We start from the raw sequence: 24,541 nt of genomic DNA, 5'->3' as shown, positions 1-24,541 counted from the left end.
GAAGGAAAAAGTAATAACTGTGGAATATTGTTATTCTCTAGTTATATTTGTGGACCAGTGACAAAAAAACAGATTTGCTCAGTTTCCTAATTATTTACAATAAATGTCACTTGTGTAGGAATTAATTTATTAGCTAAGGCTTGCAATCATAATGGCAAACATAAATAGCAGATATTTTCTGTCAAGTTACGCTTTTTCTTCCTTCTTTTGCCAATGAAACGAAGCTGTGACGCTTTACCTCAGTCAGTTTAAGTGTTCAGTATTACATTTTTCTTCATCCCCCCTCATCTCCATACGTCATGGGTTTGCAGTCAGGATTTATTTAAACATCCATTCCTGTAAATCTGGAGAAAAATGTATACATGGGAATATTATTTTTTTATTTTTGTTTTTAGCTAAAGAAGGATTTTTCACAAGAGTTTTAAAATAAATAAATAAATATATTTATTATAAAGGTCACACAACGCACCATGTGTAGCTTCAGGATGCTGTATTTGGGTATTCGTTGTGGTCTCCGTTTGAACAGCCATATTACTCTCCGGCTGCGAATCGACATTACAGGGGTTGTCAGGACAACCAGCCATGATTCAGGGAGCCGCGGGTAGGCCTCCACCTTGGGGTGGAAGCCTTAGCCGTGAGCCCGAGCAGATGCTGGGACTGTCAGCCAATCACAGGTGAGACATAGGAAAAAGATGACATCATAGGCAAATGAGGACAAATGTGGAAACTATAGTGGTTGCCGTGTCCGCCTGCTTACAAACACAACCACCATGGACTGATGTTGAATATTTCTGCTTTTTACCTGTCACGATATAAAAGAAAATCCACATCATATATGACAATTTTAGAGCAAAAAAAACTAAAATAAATATTTTTGAATGTAATAATAAATCTGAAGTCCAAGCCAGAAGGTTTAGATTAGAGATTTCATGTTCACAGATTTTTGGTCAATTTCAGATCGGTACCTCTTGTAAAGCTACAGATGAACCATTCAAAATATTTCTTTTTAACCCTCCTGCTATAAGGAGTCAATTATTTTAAGCATGTTATCAATTTTAGGAGAAGATGTGACTTTCTTCCTTATATGTGTGTGTAGTAACTGTAAAAAAGGGTCCAACTAATTTAAGGCAAACACAACCAAGTGGGTCTCCACACTTCTTAAAAACCTTAATGTCAAATATTAGCAATTAGGCCAATCATCATGATTAACATTAACAACTATAAACCTCCCTGTCTGTACAGTTTTACTACTCAGGTTTCCAAATGCAGTTTTCCTTCAAACAGTTTCCTATGTTGTGCCTCCTCTGACTGTATTTTAAACCCCTGTATTGAAAATAACTGATTTTGAGTTTTCATCACACACTAACTTCCACATCCCCCCTAAGATGTGACCTGACAGTGCTAGGATTTGATATTTAAGTTTTGTACCATCCACAAATAATTAGTCTTGCGTACAGTTTTGACTTGTCCAGTTGTTGCTATTTCATGTGTTTTGAAATGTCTCTTAAAACCTTAGGAATAACTTTTAGTTTTTTTCTGAATGTTATTGAAGTTATTTTTAAATGCATTATTGTTTTACAATAGATATTTGCCAGTTGTACAACTCAACCAGAAATACTCAACAAATCAAGTTTGGAAGCAAAGCCAATGCAGAACAAGCATTTTGAATCAATTTCAACTTTTTGCAAGCTCAGAAATGTCTGTGTGATCAGACATTACTCTCTCTGGTTTGTCTTTTAGATACACAGTGATGTTTTTTTGACAAGATCAAAGAAGGGCTTTATTTTTGATTGGCAAGAATCACAACTATGGTGCAAAAACACAAAAAACATGACATTTTGAACAACATAAAGCCAGGGATAAATTATTTTGTAGAAATTATACTATTAGAAAGAGAGATCAATATACCTGATAATTATAGTATATGATGTGATAAGTGAGTTTTTATGTAATAATCAGTAATTTGTTTTCTTATACTGTCTTATACTCAGAAATGTAAAACTTATTTTTTTATATTATTATTTTTATTTATTTCAAACATGATATGAGTATAAAATCACACACATGGACAAGGAATGTAAAAGACATATTTTTATACCACAATAATCTTAACATTCTTGAAAAGGTGGAGGAAAAATCCCATAAACTCATAACAATTTTTCAGATCGACCCTCATTATTAAATCAAATAAAAAAATGGGTTAATTAATTTTCCATTTTATTTGGGTTTACATAAATGCATCCATACATCCATACCCACACACACTCATATGGGTTGTTAGCCTCAATTTACATACACGTCAGTGCTCACTCATATTTCTATATCCTGTGAAAATGACCTTAAACTGAAACTAATGAAAACTTCTCTGACAGCTGCGTGTGAGTGTGTGTGTAATATAACTAAATGTTTAGGTTACATTCAAAACTGTAAAATCTAAACCCAACTCCCTCCTGTTTCTCGTTTACAGGTTTGGTCTGTTAAACGGAAAACCAACCGCGTCTGCCCTTCGGCTGTCTCCGCCCCTGGACCTGCTGCCCGTATTAATATTCAGCCCTTCAGCCAATCAGCCGAGCTGGGTGGATGACATCACGGGCTAGGGAACAGTGAACAGCCAGTGAAGCATCCAGCCTGCCGAACAAGCTTTGCTTTTAGGGTCAGGAACTGGTCTGACAAGAGAATGGCAGTCCTGCCTTTAAACCGTCACTAGGACTGTACGGCTGACGATGAATCCAGCGGGACTCCAGGCCCAAAGGCGAGACACCGAGCAGGAGAATGTGAAGACATATTTCAGGTAATTCCCTCTGTGTGTAATGCAATAAGGGATGTGGAAGGGGGGAGCAGAGGAGAACTGGAGGAGGAGGGGAGAGGCTGTGTATGTAGGGGTTGCTTTGTAGCCTTCCTTTTTTCTTCCTGCACTCTGCATTCTGGCCTGCTAATCAGGCAGCTGTTTCCTCAGCAGTCCTTCTCGTGTCTTGGGTTGAGATGGGAATAGATGGCCCCGCTGGAGGAGCTGGATGCGTTTTATATCATCTCACACTACCCTGTATCGCATCACCTCTGTGTGCACCCCTTTACACCTCACAAATATAGCATCCTTATTACTTGGAATCAACGGTGGCATTTGAGCAATCCTTGTGTCAGTGAAAGTGTGTGTGTGCGTGTGTGTGTGTGAAATGCAGCAGCTGCAGTGGCTAGAAAGAAGCAATGCTATTTTTGGGAGCTGCTGGATGGATCAGAGCTGTAAATGCTGATGTGGATGGGCTGGAGATGGATGGTTTATGTGCTGATGGATGCTCTTTTTGTTTTATTTTTATTTTTTATGTGAGCTCTCCTCTGCACCGCCTCACTTATGGTCTCTGGGAAGGGATGCACACACACTCGGAGACGCGCCTCCGTGTCCTGGCTTCAAACATGGTTGTGTGCAGCAGCAGCAGCAGCTTCATGGCGGCTGTAGTGACAGGGAGAGATATACAACATCTGGTCACCTGACTTTACTGGGGACCGGAGTGGGGGTGGGTTTTGTGAAAAACCGAGCTGATCTATCTCGGATTCCTCCCCGGCCGTCATCAGCAGAGGAGGATGGAGGAGATGACTGCAGAGCCAGCTGAATCTGTCTCCCCTGCAGCCTCTCTCTCTCTGTGTGTTGCAGTGGTTGTGTCCTGGCCGCCGGCGTGCAGGGAGTGGGAGATTCCTCTCGCAGGAAGCGCAGTCATCCTGAGCAGGAGCAGGGCCTGATGGGAGACCTGTTGTCTGATGTGAGGAGAAATATTAGGGAGTCATGTCAGCGACTCAGGGAGCGCCAGATGATCATAGAGGGGAATTGGGGGATGGGTTAGTGAAGGTGCTGCTCTCTTTGAACATTGATCTCCGTTACACTTCTCTCCCAGAGACTTTGCCCTCTAAGCTTAATTTCTCCTGCTTAATACTCGTCATTATATAAAGTAGAAGCAACCCATTTGCATACTCTGTACAGAAATACATTTAGCCATATTTTTCTCACTTGTATCAGACTGAACTTTACTTATTTTCCATCAGTGGGGATTACCAAAATGGTTAATATTTACTAAATCCCAGATTACTGAGAAACTTTAAGCATTTTGTGAGTGGCCATGTGAGGATTTCACAGCTTTGTAAATGTTTGAGTTAAATGGATGCAAATCTGTGGATGTATTTGAAGGCAACACCTCAAACACTGCTTCCTCGTCTGACATCATGGAAAAACCAGAGAAAATAAAGCAAGTAATGAGGAAGAGAGTTTTGAACCTCCGCATGTTGGACACAGTGATCTGTTCAGCCATCAGACTGTCCTGTGTCATAGAAATAAAAGTGTTTTGGTTTGAAATGTGTGTTTTAGCCCCAGCGCTGTCACAATAACAAATTTTCCTGGACGATAAATTGTCCCCCGAAGTTATCGCAAAAAACGATGATGTTGTTGTGCTTGGACCATTTTCAAGTGATAATAATGCGAGAACACATTCTTACAGATCAATAAACTTTAAATTCTGATGAACATTTAGCACTGGAACCGGAAGACATTTTAAATATCCACTATGAATAAATAATTAAAAAAAAGAAACAAAAAGTTAAATGAAGTCTCTGTTAACAAAACTGTCCTTCAAAATAAGGGCTAGTTGAAACCAGATCACCAGACCGAAGACTTTTATCATCCAGTTTTTGGTAGAAAAAGAGAAAAACGATAAATTATGCAAGTGAAAATTATTGAGTTTGTTTTAATTTGTCATGCGATTAGTTGATTTATTGATTATTGTGACAGGACTAATTAACCCCAAAGCAAAAGCTCTTGTGAACATGTTTGCTGAAAATACTACAAGCATGTCATTATCCGCAGTGAAATTAGTCAAGCACCAGCATTGATTGAAAAAGCACTCAGCTAGGAAGAAGCCATTGCCTGAAAAATAACCAGATTCGAGTTTGTAAATACACTACAGGATAAAAACCTTATTTATTAGAGTATTTTGGTCTGAAACTAAAATTGAAGTGTTTATCCATTATTTGTAGAAAAAAAGAGGAGGAGCTTGCTAAGCTATGGACTCGGCAGCATGGATGTTTCTTAACTTACACTTATTATCCAACCCAGACATCTTCAGTGCTGCATCATTGGATCATTGGGTGGTTTGGGTCTCACCCAGTCAGGGTTGATCAGGCCCTGGCTTGTGTCTAATAGTTTGTGTGCACCATATAGATGGCATCATGAAACCTCCCCACCCCCCATTGTGGTGCTAAAAATGCACCATCAACCACAACTAGTTTGTGGAAAGGAACCAAAAACAATTAACCCAAGTTATAACATTTAACGCATTTTTAACAAATATAAAGGCAATACGTGTACAGTTAACAATAATTATCTCATTAATCTTTAATTGACCAAATATAAATAATGAATTAGTCATAACAACTGACCTCCAACAACAAAGGTTTATTCTAGAGGTTTATCAGACAATAAGAAAACACAAGGCTTTGTGTCTTTTTCTGTCTTATAACTAAACACTGTGTTTCAGTGCAGCTCTTTATCCTGCTCTTAGACTGACGGAGAAGCAGCCACTTCAGTTTTGTCAATCTACTGAAGGGTCTTAATCAGAAGACAGGTCGACAATCAGTCAAAGTTATGGTATGCCATTAGAGCAGAATTACTCTGTGCTTATGCGTCCTGCTATTCAGCGATCTGTGAGGCTGTTGCTGGATAATCAGTCTCCATTGCTCTCCTGTGATACTCCATATGTCACTTTCATCATATTCTCATCACACCTTTCTCTATAGGAGTCCGTCACGAGCAAATTGGCTTTTTTCTGTTCAGTAAAAGGTTGTTCTGAGTTATTCTGCATGTTAAATGCGCCTCTCTGGAGAAAAATGAAAGAGACTCATCTCACAATAGTTGTGTGTATTTATATGCTGGAACTGAAATACAGGTACAGTCGCGACCCCCAGTGTAGTGCTTGTGGTGAATATAGAGCGGTTTATTGTGGTTTAGGTTTTCACGCTAATGTTCAAAATCACTTTTATGGTTCAAACAAGTTTAAGTACATAAAACTATTTCTATAGTTTATCATAAATGTGCCGTTTTCCTTACTGCTTGACTGGAACATTTTTTAAATTTTTGTTTTAATCTATTATTTTGGCTCATGTCATCTAACCTGAAGTTTTTAAAACAGCTAAGCTAATGAGCTAACAAATAACTGATGTGACGCACAATCTAACAGTTTTTAAGTAAAATAGTTACGTGATACTTATTGTCTTATTAGCAACAATATGCTTTTTATTACAGTCAAGCACTTCTTTCAATAAATTTAACAAATTCTCTATAAAAATACAAAATGTTGTTCCATTGTATCAGGTGTTTTATTATGCTTACATCTATCTTTGTAGGTATAAATACAATGCAAAACCATACATTAAAACCCAGGTGATGCTTATAGGAGTTTTTTTTTAATTTTTGTTAAATGCATCTAGTAAAGAGTTTAATAAAGGCAGAATGATTATTTTCTAAAATCTGTTTCTTGAATCACACATTAAAGGGTTGATAAAAGTGGCGGTTGGTTGTCCCGTAGTTTCCTGCAGATAATGTCTATCTACAGATAATAATTTTTGCAAACTAAAATTTTTTTTCCAGCTAGATTTGCTTTCCTGAGTGGGGGATAAGAGTGGTAGCCTTCTTTCAACCAGCTGACCAGCAGTGTGCAGCTACTTATTTTTTTTGTCTGTCAAAAAAAAAATCAGGTCAGCCTGAAACATTGTCAGCAAGGTCACCTTGAACTCTAGGAACGGTATTCTTTAAAAGCTTTGCTATAGGTGTTTCTTCTTCTTTGTTTTTTTAAGGTTTTGTAACACTAGCTGCTTTTATTTGCTGTAAATTCCACAAGGATTGAGTAGAGAGACGGGTGAAAGACTTGCATCAAAGGCTCAAGGGTCAGGAATCAAACTCCAGCTGCTGCGGGGACTAGCGGCCTCGTACATGGGGCGCTCGTTTTTACCACTACTATACGCGCCGCCTGGACCAGGCCTATTTCTGATTAGTGAGTGCATAGTAGAAGTAGCTTCCAACTGTGCTCTATTTATTCCTAAAGGTATCCCTGACAACACATGGCAGAAACAGGACTTTTTTTTTGTGCGCTGAGACAATGTGCGTTTCTTTTTCCACGCTAGCCTCATTGTCTCCAGGAGTATTAGCCGTGCTCTTCCTACGTTTTCCACTTGTCACCGTAACCCAACACAAGCAGCTTCTCTTACCTCAGCCCAGCTAACAAAAGCAGCAGACACAGTACCTCATCTTGGCCTGCAGCCTGCTAACTGGGCCGGCCTGAAACATGATATCGGGCCACAGAAAACGCATACAAGGAGACCTCCATCTGTTGAGGGCTGCGGTGCCGACGTTGAGACGGGTTATCGTTTCGGGCTCTTGTTGTGGCCCCGCGTGCGGGTTGCTCCTTCTGTGTGTTTTTAAGGTCACGGCAGTTCTTGCAGTAGGTGTTTCAGAGCTCCAGTCTGTGTGTCATGGATTAGCATGTAGGATTGGAAGCCATCTGGCCATTTTGTCTTAGATAGAGGAGGGGGAGTAAGCGAGGGAGATGGATGAAGAGAGACAGAGGAAACACTCACACACTGACACATTGACACAGCTCCCTCTGTAATCTCCCCGCTTGATGTCTGTTGCGACTTACAGCAGGTTTACTTGCATGTGTGACTTTATGTGTCGCCTCCTCCATAGATATCCATGTCGCCTCACCTTGACGTTCAACACAGGGACAGGACAAGACGTATGTTGGGGGCAGGGTTCCTACGAAGGCTGGAAAGTTATGCAGTTTGATTTCAGTATGGAAAAAACAATTTTATTATTTTCTACCTCATTGTCTAAATTTTTTATGTTCTTCTTTTCTTCCTTGCGTCTTCACTTCTTCACATGCTTCCTTCTGTCCTTCATCTCCTTCCTTTCTTCCCTTACATCATCTGTTCCCTTCCTTACTTACTTCCTCTTTCTTTCTATCTTTCCTTTCATGCATCATTCCTTGTCTACCTTTCCCTCATTTCTTTTGTTCATTTCCTCCCTCGTGTGTTTTCTCTCTCTTTGTCCCTTTCGTCCTTGTGCATTTATTTTCTCTCATTTCTTCCTTCCTTTCATTTTTACCTGGAAAATGTGTAGGAGCCCTGTGGGAGGATTTCAGTAGAAAGTAAAACCTGATCCAACCATCAGGAGACATTTTTGATTTTTAAAGGAACAAATGATACGTTAACTGAGGCTCAGAGGACTGCAGAAAGCGGCGTAAAGACACAGTAACAAAAGACAAAATATGTTAAAAGTAATTCTTTTGGAGAAGTTTTAAAAATGATGACTGAAAGATGAGCCTTTTGAATAAATCTGGTTTTTTGCTTATACTTTTTCTCGTCTTCTAATTCTGTCATAAATACATTTGGAGGCTGAAATCCCTGATACTGTTTAAGATTTGACAAAAACCGTAAGAGGCTTATACATCAAAGGTGTTTAAAACCCCAGGTTTTAGACAAACAAATAGCTCAGTCATACTTATGTCCATGTAATTTAATTAGTTTAGGTAGAAGGAATCCATTAGCCACACAACTGAATATCATCGACCCTGTTTCACCGTTTCAGTTTTCCCTTCTCTCTACGTTCAGGTGCCAATGCAGTTTGTAGCAACTGTCCACATCTTTGTTTATCCACTTGTTGACACAAAAATGACTCTACAAGATCTGCAGGCTTTTCACGCCCGTCCTCTGATCCATTACAATGCCCGTTTTAAACCTTTCAACTCGACTATAAGCAGGTGGACCAGCTGGCGTGGCAGGAGGGAATCCACTCCCCTAACCGCCTCCAGCTGGCTCTCCAACAGGCCTACCGACGCCACACTGTTAAAGAAAATACTTCACTTGTAGATAACGCAGGCTAATATGGCAAAAATATTTCTGGTGCAAAACAGGAAAAACTTCATTTTTATGTTAAAGTTCAGGAAATACTTGTTTTGGTTTTTTTTTTGGTTTTACCTGCTGAGTAAAAAAAAATCAAGTTTTTGTGCTGCAGCAGAGCAACATTAAAAGTTAAAATTTTCAAACTTGAGTGCATTTTCTCACTTTGGAAAAAAATCCTTCATACAATTAGGTGTTTTTTTTGTTTGTTTTGTTTTTCTTAGCACTGCTGCTACAATAATCAGCAGTTTTGTACTTTTTAAAAGTTGATAAATATATTTATTTAAAATTCCCTGACCAAAGTGTAGATTTGATTTGTTCTTTTTGCTGTAATGTTTACAACCAAACAGCCTATTTTCAGTTAAATTAATAAGGTTAGATAACCCCTTTTTTAAAATAAATATCTACTATAGGATGTTTATTCAGATGATTAAATTATAAATCATCTGTTTCCATGTTTTAAAATGAAATAAATATATATTTTTTTACTTTTAAGGAGCTAATGTGTAAAAGATTATGTTAACACTAACACCTTTAGTGTCAGTCTTATAAGGGAGCCAAGTTAAGATCTTGTTTAGTCAAAGCTAAAGAATGAAGTAAAACAGCAAATACTTAAAATGCCTTTCACAAATACAAAAATGCACCAACAATCACAGTAGAAATCCATTTTTATCTCACAAGACAGGCCATGACAAACCAGTTCAGCCGCACCGGCACCGCAGATGGACCCGGCGGTTGTTCAGATCAGTCCACAGAGAGATGGAGGGCTCTGATTCATTTATCACTGAGTTCATTCAAACTTTGCTTCTTTCACTGACTAAGCACATTGAGATGCAGCTAACGAAGGCAGAACCTAATTAGATTCTGGCAGTGATGAAAAGTTAAATGACTTTGCTTTTGTCTTTTGTTTATTCAGGCTCTATTTTTGCTCTGAGGATTAAAGCTTGTGGACGGTGACGGTGTTGCTGCGAATTTAACAACACTGGTTTACATTTTAGTCAGACTGATATGCAGCTTTTTGAATTTTCCATTGAGGAAATCCCTGGCCTAAAACAATTCCCTGAATTCAAAGAACTCAGTTTTATAAAAACTCATTTTGATAAAATTAGAATGATTACTTTGTGGTGATGGAGGGACTTTGGTCAGATGTGGAAAAACTCTTAAAATACATTCAGCTTTTATTGCAGAAGCATATTCTCACACCGATTTCTTTTCTAACCAAGTTTTAATTTGAGTGCATTTATTCATTGGCGAAAGCAACGGAAGTTAGGAAATAATTTAGAATTCCACATTTATTGGCACCGTTATTATTCCCTATAAAATAGTGCAATCAGAAATGACTGATTTGATGCAACATTTGGTCAGATTTGAAGGATTATGTGTTGACACTGTCAATCATGCGTATGTGTTGTTGACAACTTCCTTTACACGTCAAGCTAAAGATTGCGGTTCGCTACAGCTGCACTAAAGGGTAGTCCCACAGTGTACTAGCCCACACTGTGGGGAAGGAGCTATAGCGCAGCAAAGAGCAAGCGCGTACATGAGCCTGATTGACAGCGCTAAGACCGTCCTCTTGACTGTGACTGGTTGTATTTCTGTGGGTGGCTGTAGGACCACAGGGAGGATTGTTTCCACAGATTATCTGTCTCATATTGCACTGTCATTACATATTTTTATAAAAGTTATTTACTGCAGCTTTAAAGTGATGAGAGTATCTAGTAATATTTAATTAGTAGTACCTGACCTCTCGCTTTTTTAGGTGTTTATGATCTGACATAAGATCCCATTTGTCTGTGTTCATTTGGCCATTTGTAGTGAAGAGTGATTTATTAGTTTGTTACTCCTCCATAGTAACAAAAGAAGCTGTCTAATGTGGAAGGCTCGCCAAATTAAAAGCTTTTTCTGTCCAACCATTATAAACATCAGTGATTCACGTTTGCTAAACCTAAAGACTTTTTAAAGTTAACTGTCAAAAAAAAATCTAAATGGTTCACCATTAGCCTGCAGCAGAATGATTGTCCAAAAGATTTGACCAAATCATGACAAAAATGGTTCAAGTATTACCAGCAAGGGTGAGAAGTAGTAGTAGTAGTAAAAAAAAAAGAAATCTTAAGGTAAATGTGAAATTTTTCCAAATTTGACAGTGACGTCATGCTACAGTGAAAAAACCTTAATTTATTTTACTTAGGAGCAAAGGATAAGTCTGGAAAGAGTTATAAATTATAGGTCGTTTTATAGTTTATTTCCATTTATTTTATCTAAGATCACAGAAATTTTAATAAACATCCAGAACCTGGAAATTCCAGTGAAATCATCGTTAGCAGATTAACAGAATCAATTTAGTAAGTTATTAGTAAACAGTGTAGAGCCTTTATAAATGCAGGAAAATCTTAAGAAAAGGATCAAACATATATTTTCTTGTACATTGATACTTTTCTTAGTGAAATAGAGTAAAGATTTTGAACCCCAGACAATAACCAGCTTCAGTTTCTTTCCCTGATGGCTCAAAGTTTCAGAAGACGAAGCTTTTCCCAGCTAATAGACGTAGCTCATACATTTTTATTATGTTAGCCACTGTGAATGCTATTTGTGGCATCCATTTACAGAGTTCCTTCAAACATACATATATGTGAAATGAGAAAGCGCTTGTGTCTGCGCATTAGAGAGCAAGTTCAGCTGAACTAAATATTAAATGACAGAGCGCGCTCTCACGCTTCCCAGCAGGAGAGTTTAGGAACGGATGATGCCTGGTAAAATGAGAGGCTGTGGGGATTAAGAAGGCCCTGAGTGTGGAGTAACCTGTTTTTTTTTTTTTTTTGCCTTGTTTTGAAGATGGGGAACCTTACACCGCTGCCTGCGAACAGTGGTTTATTTAATACAATCTGTGTCAACCAGGGGGGAATTTGTGAGTCAGCGTTATTGAATGTGTTTGATAGGAGAAACAAATTAGCTACTGGTATGACATTAATGCAGGCTAATATTAACATGCTATGCTAGGCTCATTAGGCTGATGCTAATTAATTAGTAATGGACAAAATCAATGTGTTGGAGCTTAACATTCAATCAAAAGTGCAACGCGTTTATGTAATTAGGGTGAAATTAAATAGATCCTGATTAATTCTAGTAAACCTGTTTTAATTATGGGACTTTTAGAACCTAAATAGGAAAAATCGGGATCAAATTTGTCATAGATTTATATAAATCACACTAATGACAAATCTGGCATTAAAGTTAGCATAACCTGTCAAAAGATGAATTTATCAAAAGATATAGATGGTGACTAAAATTGGATTGGAGGTTTTTATACACAGGTGCTCTGTGAGAATAGAATGATAAAATATTTAGGAAAAAAAATTACTCTTTCAACTTCTACATCAGTGAAATAATCTTAAAATGTAAGCAGTGTGAGTCTGCGCTCTGATGAACTTCTGAAGAATCCAGTGTCTCTCTGTGAATGGACATTTATAGTGCAAGAGCAGCTATTGCTTTCATTTAGCTCTGCCTTTGATATTGTGTAATCATGCTCTAGTTGGCATGTCATTATTGGATTTAAGCCTTTTATGCCACCACGATTAAAAGATGTGTTTGGTTATCCCCTGAGGTGCACACATCTCCCAAAAATACTGGTTGGGGAAGAAAACGGCGCTTTCATATTTAGCTTGCTTTGTTGGTTAGAATACAATGGTGTGCTTATTGTTAAATATTACCATGTAAGGAAGCCAAGACGTTAACAATGAAGTAATTGGTCATTCTGTATCGTTAGAGTTTCTCACCAATAAGTTGATTTTCAAACTTTGCTTTTTCGTCAGCTAAATGTGTTTCTGGGGTGTTTTAATGTCTCAATATTCTTTGTTTCCCCCATATCCATTAAATATGAGCCTAGAGCCCAAACTGAAATGAGGGTAAACAAAGCGCTCTGGTTCTCACAGGCCTCATATTACAATTAAATCTTTATTACTTAAACACTGGCAGCTGTTTCATTCTAGTGTGAGCAACAGGCTGAAGTTGTAGTTGTGTCAGAAAACGGAGATTCCAGGAAAAAAGGGACGACATGCAGCGGATGGCCGGAAGCCAGGACACAAACTTTAGCCGGTTGCAAAAAGGGCGTAATGCCTGCATACAGGGTGTTGCTCAACCAGTCCAACCACCATGCAGCAGCCGCCGCCTGCGTACTGGCTTTGTGATATTACTTTGATCAACCAACATGTGCCTCGAGGTTTTTTCTAAACCTGCAGAATAAATGGAGGATATGTATCACTTATAGATAACCTATGAGAGATTGAATTCAGGCATACAAATTTTGTTACGTTAGAAACTGGCTTGCTGTTGCTAAGCTATAAGAAAAGAAAAGAAAAAAAAAAAAACGTAAACAGAGGCCCAGTTTTGAGCGGGACCAGAGTTTATTGAGTCTGAGCCCAGAAAAATACGGGTATTCATCCATCTTCACTCTCCTCTGTCACATTCTCACCCAAATAAGGTAGAGCGCCCCGGAGCGCTACTGTCTGAACTAATAACAAACACTGAAACTGTTATTTATCAGCTGTTGTACTTTCAGTTGACTGCAGTACTTCAAGGCTACTTAAGGTTCCTTGTAGTTGATGGTGCCTTGAAAAAAGTATTTGTACTTCTTAAATAGTTGAATAAGTGTAACTTTACTGAGTTTTATTGGTTTTTATGTGATGTACTGATAGTAGGACACAGGGGTGAAGTGGAAATAACATAATGAGGTTTTTTGTTTTGTTTTTTCACCAACAAAAATACAGAAAGCAAACGGCATCATGAAGACGTTGGAACACACCAAAATATACCAACCTAGAATAGAATAGAATAGAATAGAATAGAATAATATGACAAATATTCTATTCCTTCTATGAGGAATATTCTATTCTACAGGAGGTTCAAAAAATAGTTTATATCAAAGTAAGTTTATATGTTAGAATGGCCTAGTTAAATTCCAGATCTAAATTCACATGAGAACCTTAGGTGAAAAATGTCTTTTCTAGATGCTCTCCTTCCAGTCTTACTAGTTTGAGCTTTTGGAAAGACGAATAGGTAAAAATAAAATGGCTCATACCCCAAAAGAAAGTGTTTCCAGAAGGCAGGAGGGCTGAATACAAATGCATGCCAAAGTTGTAGGAAAAAAGTTGAAAACAATTGATCATTTTTCACAAAAAATCAGAATACATTGGCATTTGTGTTTGCAGTGAGACTATATGTGTGTTTTTTAAGATGCTTTAAGATGATGTGAACTTTGCAAGAAAGCAACAGAAGATAAGTTATGAGTTTCCTAACTTCTGCAGGAACATTTAAATAATTTTACAGTAGTTATGCTGAATTTGGGACATCTATCAGAAAATTCTTAACATATTATTTACACTAAGCCTCCCTTGAAACTTTCCTTTCCAGCACCGTGAAAATACTTTTTTTCTGATTCAGAGGTGGTCATTTCATTCAATCAGCTGGGAGACGAATGGATTCCACCATGTTTTCTGTCCAAATGCAGATAAATGGAGTTGGATCTGTGACCATGCCACTGCAAACCCAGATGTCTGTTTCCCCTCCACACCTTTTAATAAAAATTAAAAAATCAAGTTACGCTTAAGATGGCCATGAGAACTGAAGTAAAAACAAAACCAAACCAACCTGACCCTATGTGGAAAAAGTAACACCCCTGCGATCCCCATGTCAAATCACACATTAAATGTGATTAAAACCAAATGTTTTGGTTCACTAGTCACAGCAAAACCTGTTTTCTGACTGAACGTTAGAATCAAGAAATCACTGAAACAGAACCTGTCGAACAACATGAAGTAAAATCTCAAAAAAGCTTCTTTACCTGCCCAAATGTATGAAATCATCAAAACACAAGAAATCTGTAAAGGAGCAAATTCACCTGAACAAGTCAGAGTATTTTAAATCCAGTAAGTGTTTTATGAGATTAAATTTTGAAACTGTATATTTTTGAGTCATTATCAAATAACGTAATTTAGGAGGCATAAAAATGTAAACAAAACCTAAAACCTGTTTAAGGGTGGTGGTGATTTCAGTATTAGTAGGTTTGGTCCTGATGGAAATTTTCACAGCCTAAAAGAAAAAAAGTTTAGAGAGAAAGCAACTGCTATATTTTGCACTTTCTTGTTATTTCCTACAGATTTCATCTATGCTTGTTTCATAAGTATGAACAAACATTCATAAAAATAGTTTCCTCATTAATAGCTTCTTCATTGTGCTTAATTGTTTTGTACATTGAAGCACAAAACAGTAATAGTTCTTTACCTCATAGATTTTATTGCATATTACTTGTATTTTTTATTTTTTGTAAAAAGAGGGCACACTTTATTTATTCTCAGTCGAAATCAAATGAACATAAAGTTGAAACAAACAAAGTTCTGGGATTTTCTAGAATCTTTTGTGGCTTGTTTGATCGATTCCCCCTCCAAAAAGCGAGCGTTGCTTGTATTTTTAAATCTGTGGCGTCTGTGCTGCGACTCTGGGGGCTTCATCCTGACCTTGAGGATCCAATCATGTGAGCAGTGTCATCGCCCCACACGGTTTGATTCTGTGGGTTTTTTTTTTACTATTTGGTGTTTCTGAGTGTGTTTGTTAAAAGCGAGCGATTGCTGTCTGAAGAGTGGCACAAAAGTGGTCATAATGAGCTGTCCGGAGATCTTTAAGATAAAAAGAGATAACAATAGTCAAAGCTGCTGCAGCAGAGTTTCCCTTCATTTCTCTTTATCCTTCGGAAGTCCTCGAACTGTCCATCCCATCCAAGTAATCAGCATCCTTCAAAGATGCCCGGCTAAAGCCAAGGCAAACCGAGAGCGCGTCCTAATCAGGCACAGGGAGAGCCGGGCTTATGGAGCCCTGCCCCCACTGCCGGGCCATTACTGGACTGCCAGGGGTTCAAGATTGGAGCCTCCTCATATGTTTGCCATTCAAATCAGCATTAATGTTTAAGGGGCGCAGAAAATTCCTCTGCCTCTTGGATAATTTAATATTTTATGGGATGGAAATGTGAAAATGTTCACAGTAAAATCTGAACTGAGCTGGTTTGTTTTGTGGGGGTTTTGTACTTTTTATATTTTGTGGTAGCTACTAAAGCCTATGGGGGTTTCAGATGGAGGCTGCAGGTGGAATTTTGATAAATTATCATTCTGTGGATTGCAGTGCGATGTTCTTAACTTTCCCTCAGTTTCAAGGAAAAGGAGCATGTATCCTGCAGTGCACAATGCTCAGAGACGAACTTATGTGTGATTTAGAAAGAGATTTAGCTTGTTTCAGGGACGGCGTTCTCACTGACTGCCTTCCCTGCATGTCAGTCTGCACAGTAAATAGGTCAGTGTTTTATATGAGTGAAGAATCACTAATGTCTGAGCCTTCATGAATCTGCCTTTTTTAGCCGTCAGGCCCGCACACCAGCCAGCAGCTTCATGAGCCAGCTGTCAGGCATGTTATTAGTAAAACGGACTCATGGCTTTCAGGGCTGCAGATTTGATTTACTTTTGCTGTAGAGCTGTGCAAAGTGTTTCAGCAGACTTCCCAAAAAAATTATGTGTGTACTATATTTCAATTCTCAATATATCATGTTTTGCATTTTTGTAATATATTCAGCATGTTGGTTGAGCATGTTAGCTGCTACCAACATGCTAGCTAATATTAGCATGGTAGCTAACATTAGGGATTCCAACTTTGCAAAACTGAAACTAGGCGCACACAACAACTGTTTGTTTCTGTTTTTTTATGGGCTTCTATGGCAGCATAAATCTTTAGGAAATATGTGTCGACTTGAAAAAGTTTTAGAAGTAAAGCAAACGTAGCCTCAGACTGAGTTTTTGGCCATTTTTATTCTGAGAGTGGGAAGAATTTGTGACTATCATATGTTTTATTACTGATGATGCAAAAGGTGTGAGACATTACTATTGTTTAAACACATTTTCTCTAATTATACCCATTGAAATCCATCTAAAATTAGTTTTTAAAACTAATTAGTTTTTAACACTCTTGAAGATGTCACTTATTTAATAACCAGTACTTAGTATAGTGATAAATTAATTTATATTAATTTTACATCTGCTTTATGCTTTAAAACATGGTATGTGTATTGTTACAATAAGCAAAAATATTATTTATGAATAATTACTAATACTCCTAAATTTAATGGCACTAATATTTGAGATGAAATTTCAGTTCCATGTCTTTTATTTGTTTTCTTTTTTTTAAGAAAAAGAAAGAAGACCAAATGCTTAAGAAACAAAAATGATTAGTTATTAATGTTCATGGTTTACATGTATGTCAGGAGACTTACCTGTTTCCGATGATCTAAGTAAATTTTTTGCTATACTTATATATTCTCATTAATATTTTGTCATGTTGAGTAATACATTTTGAGGCCAACCATTCCTTCCTTTTGATTTGATGCATGCTAGAAAATAAATCAATTTTGTGATGTTTTATATTACCTGTTAACATGCTGAGACCTTTTGAAAAATTAATTTGTGAAAGTGTTTATGCCAGTTTGATGGAAAAATAAATGTGTGCTAATGTTAAACTCCAGATAGAAGATGTGTTTTCAGTATAAGGACTTTGACCCAGGAGTGTTAGGAAATCATTGGGTTCTTTTTCTAATTTCTGAAATACTAAAAAGTAACATTCAAACTTTTCTGTGTTCTGTCAAAACAAAACTGAATACTTTATGGCGGCTTTACATAGTCGTTCCAATGTATTTGGGGTGATACACTGTTGTTATATTATGCACATCACCTTTAAAGGCATTTGTACTTAAGCTCATCCAGGCATGATGTCATCCCAACAGGTCCTACTTATTGTCTTGACAAGAGTTTTGTTTGTTGCTCAATACTGCTACAGAAATAACTAGTTCTGTAAATATGCCCAACATCAACCTGAGAAAATCTGTTTTAGGCTCATCTGGAATTCACTAAATGGAGAAAGAAATGGTGTCGAGGTTTTGATGTCCTGACAGATCTCTGGAGATGTTGCATTAATGGTTCCACACGTCTTTTTCTCCTAATGATGGTATTTTATTTATGAAGTACGCCAATCACTCTTTTATTAAAACAGCAACATAACATGATGTTGAAATGATATTCCCTGGTAAATGGTAAATAACCTGTACTTGTATAGTGTTTTATAAAGTTCAGAGGACCCTAAGAGCAATGCAAATATAAAAAAAAACAAAACAAAAAAAACAAACAACTTAAATAAATAAGCTTGTTGGGGGTGCAAGTAAAGCCTGGTGGCCCGCCAGGCTTATAATACACTGGGTGAATCCCTGCTTGAGTTGTAGTTGTGTCAGACCACTAAACAGTTGAGTTCATTTTTGTCGGTTCCCCTTCAGACCATGTTAGTAAAGGACCTGGTTGTTTGTGGATTGTAACACCTTTAGCAAACATTTTCACAATGTGTTTTACATTGTTAAACTTTAGTTTTAACATCAGTCATTAAATGGAAAAAATAATTATGTGTCTTCTTACACGATATATTCAGATATCTGGTTGCCATTTGGTTTGCTTGCCGCTGTTATTTTAAAGTTTTAACTTTAAAGTGAATTTAATAGTATACAACTCCTAGAAGTCGTAAACCGCTTTGCTTTTATGTCCCTGTATCTGTAAAGATTTTTGCTTAAAAGAAGTGAAAACAAGCCTCACATTTAGGACTTGTGTTTGTTTCCTTTTACTGTTGCACAGTACCTGTACTGAACTGTGACCCAGAAACCAAGCTGCATGCCACACAATGATTTACGTGTACCATTACACTGCTAATAACTTGTGTCCAACATTTATTGCTCCGTTTTGCAGCTCAGCAGGTCACTGGTCGGCCTCCACAAATAATTTACAGCTGTCCTTTAATAACAGTTCTCCAAAATGAAAGTATCCTGATGCTGTTTTCACAATAATCTCTTCATTTTACCTTCTGAAGAGAATAAAAGTTCCTAAAAGCCGAGGAGAAAGACAATGTACAATTGGGTTGTTATTTAAATTTCTTTGTTTATTTGTTTTCTATATGCTCCACATCAGCCCTGATAAATATCAAATTACATAAGCATTCTTGTGGAATTGAAAGGAAAGTTTTTATGGTGAAATGACCCATAATTTGTTTATATTTCACTCATGTTTTTACAGCCATTTCACTCCATGCAGTGGCTTCTTGCATAATATTGCTGTTTTTGGAGACAAATCTGATTGAGTTATAGCTTTTTGTTATGCTCCATCTTCCTACCTATCCCATTCCTCTACTCCAAACCCGCCGTACTTGGAAATAAACGGAGTCTTTTGTGCCCTGTCAGATTTTTGTTGTCTTGAGCCATGGTTGCATAAAATCCCACAGGCTACTGTGAAACCAAATGTGTAATTTTTCAGAGACGGCGCACACTGTTGTAGACCAGGGGAGTGTGTCTTTGTCTGCTAATGTAGGTCTCCACTAAGGGGGCCGCCTGGATGTCCCGCTTTCTGGGACGGCTGTGCTGCATATCACATGATAGGCTTGGCCTCAGGGTGAAGCAGTGAAGCAGTGAAGGAGTGTAACATGGCGGAGGGATGGGTAGATGGGAGAAGAGAATGATAGAAGAGTTTCCTCGTGCCAGATTATCTTAGAGTCAAATCCTGGTTACTTTCACAGCTGAAAAGACTCACTGGACAGCGCACGCCACCACAGCTCGAGAAACCCCGGCATTTACAGAGCACATAGCAAAATGTTGCCTGTTTATGCAATTTTTCGGCTTTTTTTTTTACCCACCTAAATTATTTTAAAGAGTGAAATTTAAATAATAAAAACAGCTTTGGTGTTTGGATTTATTCTCTTATCCAAATCGGGGATGATCAAACGTGTAAGAAGTGAACTTTTTGACCTATTTACACAAACGTATGAAACAAAATAACATCACGTATTCCCCTGAACAAACCATTCCTAACTTGAAACGTGGTGTTGGCATATTGTTGGTGCACAGCGATAAACAAACAGCCTAACCATGTTTCATGTCCAAAATGAAAAAAAAAAAAAGAAAAACAACTGTAAGCTATTAAAACAAACTGTTACTCTCAAATAATAAAATACTATTCCAATTTTCAACTCTAAATCCCACAGTAAAGCAGGTTTTCTCTTATGTTTTCTCACAAGTTAACCTTTGTTTGCTGGTTATTTAAAGTCTCTTTGTCCTCACTCAGACCTTGTTTGTCTCTGTTTTTCCTTTCAGGATCTTGTGAGTGCTACTAAAGATGTCTGATAGTGTCGATATTGAAGAGAAGCCGCCAGCCCCCCCCTTGAGAATGAACAGTAGTTCCAGAGACTCTTCATCAGTGAATCACGCATCTAAACCACTTCCAATGGCTCCTGAGGAAAAAAACAAGAAAGCTCGCCTGCGCTCCATTTTCCCCGGAGGAGACAAAAGTGAGCATCGTTCTGCACCTTTTACACTCCATGTTATTGCTCATTCGTGTAGTTGCACTAGTCTGTGTAATTAAAAAGAAACTGACATTAGAAATGTGCTGCTATTTATATTTTTGCAGCGAACAAAAAGAAGGAAAAAGAACGTCCAGAGATATCCTTACCCTCAGACTTTGAACACACAATCCATGTCGGCTTTGATGCTGTTACAGGAGAATTTACAGTAAGTATTCATTTCACTATAAAAACAGGTCATTAAATAAGTACGTATTTCTGTTTCTGAAAAAAAAAACAACAACAATGTAAGTTATTTGAAAAGGTATACAGGTAATGCCCTAGCAATATTGGAAGACAAAAATATTTGGAAATGTGCAAGCTTTTAAAAATAAGTGTTTGTGACCATATCGGAAGATGTACTGTAAAAAGATGGAAAATTTCAGTTTTGGGTTAACAGAAATGTTGGTAAATGTAACATGAAAAACTGTTAAATTTTAGGAACAATTCTTATGCAAATTCAGTAAAAACACAGAAAATGTCCTGGTAATTTTCTGCCAAAACATTTTCTGTTTTTTTCCGTCAGAATTTTTTCCGTAATTTAACAGTTTTTCATGTTAATTTTTTTAAATCATAAATAACTGTTAAATTATGAGGGGGGAAAAAAATTAAATTGTGGAAAAAAAATTGATGGAAATTCTGTAAAAAATAAAAACAGAAAATGTACTGGCAGAAAATTACCAGGACATTTTCTGTTTTTTCCAGATTTTTATTTTTTTTTTACTGTGTATGTACATTCTTAATAGGGAACCAGACTTCATGAAATTGTTTTTCTGTATCTACATATGCATAATGCAAATGAAGAGTGAAATTAACATTTTGCGTTAAATAATTCAACAAAATGCATAAAAATTGAGACATTAGCAGTCTTACATAGTTAAGGTTTTACATTTTTATCTTCTTTTAGCTTGGTTTATTTCGCTTTAAATGTGAGTGGCGTGTGTGTGAAGTTGAAATCTAATTTTCAGCCCCCTATAAAAACAACGTTTGCACTGAGGATAACGTGTTCTGCTCTATTTGACTTTCAAATGTTTGGGTAATGCCATCAGTGACATCAGCGACAACTAGTTCCTTGTTCATATGGAAAGCTATGTGCTGGTGGCAAACAGAGCTCCATTTTAGCTGTTTTAAACTGAACACTCACTTAAGCTCATTTCATGCTTTTCCAAGAGAACAGAGTGAAATACTGTTGATTCGTCCCTGGATCGCTATCCGAGTATCATTTTTCCTGAGCCCCTTCTGACACCAGTTATATAGCAGTGGCTATTTTCAGCAGAGATTAAGCTTTAAGTGTAAAACTGTGCAGAGAGTGTGATGAGACACTGGTAAATGACATTAACCCGCACTAAAAAAACTGGATTCCCAAATGGATTAAAATACATAAGAAGACACAATTCCAAAAATATATAAAACTCTTCTACATGTCTACTGTAAATAGGCCATAAAAATTCAAAGTGACCCGGAGCAGTAAATGTTGAACTTCGTTCAACGCTCAACATTTACAGTTTGCATGTGCTAAATACCAAGATAATAAGAAATATTTTTTTAATTAAGAAGTCTACACACACTAAGGTTCGTTAAAATCATTTGAGGCATCATTGGATGTATTTTAAGTCAACATCTCAAAGAGCTCCCTTGTTAAAAAAAACAAAAACAAAAAAAAACAGCCTAATGCACAGATATCGGGAACAAGTGAAGTAATACCTCCGATACTCATGGGGGCAGTGTAGCTCAGTAGAGTTCATGTGTGATCAGTGGAAGGAACAACGAAGGTGATAAAAATAGCTGTTTATAGAGTTGCCTTTGCCTCTTTGCATGTTTTTCAGGAATGTACATGATTAAGATTTCCTCTAAAGTTTCCATGTTTGCTATTTTCCTCTGAATCCAGAAACTTAGAGCTACCCTTCAGTGGCAGCCACGGAAATTTAAAACGCAGGCAATGACGCCTGAGAATGTTAGAAATTGGTGGACTTACAGTAAAGAAAGCATAAATAAGCTTTAATGGACAACTTTGGGTTACGGTGGAACTTTTTGGACGGGAGGAAGGTCGCACGTACTGCAACACATTGACTTATATTCCTCTGTCAACGCGTGACCCCTTCAGGGAATCCCAGAGCAGTGGGCTCGGCTCCTACAGACCTCAAACATCACCAAGCTGGAGCAGAAGAAGAATCCACAAGCTGTGATCGACGTGCTGAAGTTCTACGACTCCAAAGAGACCGTCAACAACCAGAAATACATGAGCTTCACCTCGGGAGGTAATAAAACACCAAAAACCAACGTTGCAGAAAAGTATTTCAGATTAAAATGATACAGAATGCAAAAATATTTTTGTGATTTTTATTTCATTTTAGACAAGACAGCGCATGGATACATTGCAGCAAACACTCTGGTGAGTTTTTGTGTACCTAACTCTACTTTGGTTGGTGTTGGGTTTTCTTACCCAGACTCAGTAATATGTATGATTTCACATTTGTGAATGCAGAATTAAAAAATATATATATCATGATGTAAATGATAAAATATCTCATTGTAAATACAACTTTACCAGGTAAGTTCCAACAAATGATTTTATATGTCATTTCTCACTTTTCTTTCACTGACATTTTCTGGGGAATTTCTGCAAAACACACCTTAAGATGAATCCCTTTCACACATATTTCTGTGTGTTCCCATCTAGGGGCTTTCTTCCCTGAATATATGGCACAGTTCTCTTCATTTTGCACTCACGCCAAACAATTTTGCAACTACGGCAGAAAAATAAGTGACTGCAGAGAGAGGTGTGCTGCCTATTGCTTTTTTTCCCCCTCCCCGATCCACTCCCAAATTCAAAACGAACATAGACAAAAGCGTCACTGGAGGCTCAGCTGCATGTAGAGAGATTCCTGCTGTGTTGACCTCAGTTATCTATGCTTTGAATAGCCCAGCCTGCATTCACTGGGTGAGGAAGAAGAGGAAGAAGCAGAATATACTGCCCCAGGGGAAAATCCACTGGGATCTCTTCATGCAAGGCCAGTGAAGGGTAAAAGGGTGTGGCGGTCAGTCAGGGAGGAAAGCTTTCAAATGCAGTTCAGTGTTTGGCAGCATCGAGAGGTGACTCAGCTATTGGCTTCATTGTCACTGAAATCCTGAGCTAATGTAAAGGAAATGATCACCAAAGACAGACAGCAGGCCCTTATCACACTGCTGATGGTCAGCTGCAGGTGGATGTGACAAACTGATGTGCATTTTGCATTAACTTACCAACTAATACAGCGTTCTGCTGTGCATTAACTCTTTACTATGACATTGTCATAATATGAGATTTCAGAGTGAAATGAATGCAACATTACACTTTGTGTTACAGGGAAGTCCAAGATTTGGTTACACCAAAGCTTTTATTTCATTTTAGCATATTTACAATTTGAGCTTTGTGCTTGGTGTCTGCTCATGCTCTCTGTTGGTTGCTGTCAGATATTAGCTTCACTCAAGTTTGATTTTCACTACTTTTAATGAAAAGGCTAAAAAATTAGAGAAACAGAGGTGCTGCCAGTTTTAATGTCTCATTTTAGAGACGACCTATGAAAAACTCCAGCTTTCTAATATTCTCATATGGTCTTTATTTGACCCACATGAAGCATAGAGTCCAAAAGTAATTCCAGTGTAAGACGGTTCTGCAAAGCACTGCTAAGTGGGAGCCTGAATACTTTTGCAAAGCAGTGTACAGATATCTTGAAGTACATGTTGGGTTATATGATTATGTACCCTGTAAAAATGTTTAAAAATACCGCCATCCATAGAAAGAAATTCTGTTAAAACATACTTTAGCTATGTTTTAAATACGAGAAGGTAAATGGCAAAAGATCCACTATACCTGTTTTGAACTGCTAAACATAGAAACGAAAAATCCCTGACACCTTCACAACACCAAACATCAGGACTTCTTTTTGAAAGTTAATTCAGATGAATCATTCTGTCCAGAAGGTATACTTAACTACGAGAATGGCAGAAATCAGACCCAGTGAGGACGAGCAGCGCGATCGTTGCGACTAAATGAAATGTCTTCATTGAGCAGTAAAATACAGACAGCAGGATGAGTGTGATGACAATCTGGAACCAATAATTGGGATGTAACCTGCTGCTGCATACCTTCAAGTGATTTTTATTAGCAGTT

General features: G+C 37.6%; 1 protein-coding gene across 3 annotated transcripts in view; it reads left to right on the top strand.

Moving 5' to 3' along the window:
- Positions 1 to 2,559: 2,559 nt before the first annotated feature.
- The window catches only part of LOC106923492 (serine/threonine-protein kinase PAK 3), a 36,554-nt gene continuing 14,572 nt past the window's right edge, over positions 2,560 to 24,541 (top strand). For 2 of the 3 annotated variants that reach the window (XM_014996540.2, XM_014996538.2), the window contains exons 1-5: positions 2,560 to 2,791; positions 20,144 to 20,337; positions 20,457 to 20,557; positions 22,493 to 22,646; positions 22,743 to 22,780. In XM_014996540.2, the coding sequence (XP_014852026.2) occupies positions 20,166 to 20,337; positions 20,457 to 20,557; positions 22,493 to 22,646; positions 22,743 to 22,780 (465 nt within the window). In that variant the 5' untranslated portion in view covers positions 2,560 to 2,791; positions 20,144 to 20,165. Of the gene's footprint in view, positions 2,792 to 7,702; positions 7,828 to 20,143; positions 20,338 to 20,456; positions 20,558 to 22,492; positions 22,647 to 22,742; positions 22,781 to 24,541 lie in introns of those variants that run through there. The other variant, XM_014996539.2, reaches the window with a different exon arrangement.

This window comes from Poecilia mexicana, unplaced genomic scaffold, assembly GCF_051168715.1.
Source record: "Poecilia mexicana isolate PSO_F unplaced genomic scaffold, ASM5116871v1 scaffold_14, whole genome shotgun sequence".
NCBI classification, from domain to species: domain Eukaryota; kingdom Metazoa; phylum Chordata; class Actinopteri; order Cyprinodontiformes; family Poeciliidae; genus Poecilia; species Poecilia mexicana.
The sequence above is the reverse complement of the archived record's forward strand: the minus strand, read 5'-3'. Positions and strand labels throughout refer to the sequence as shown.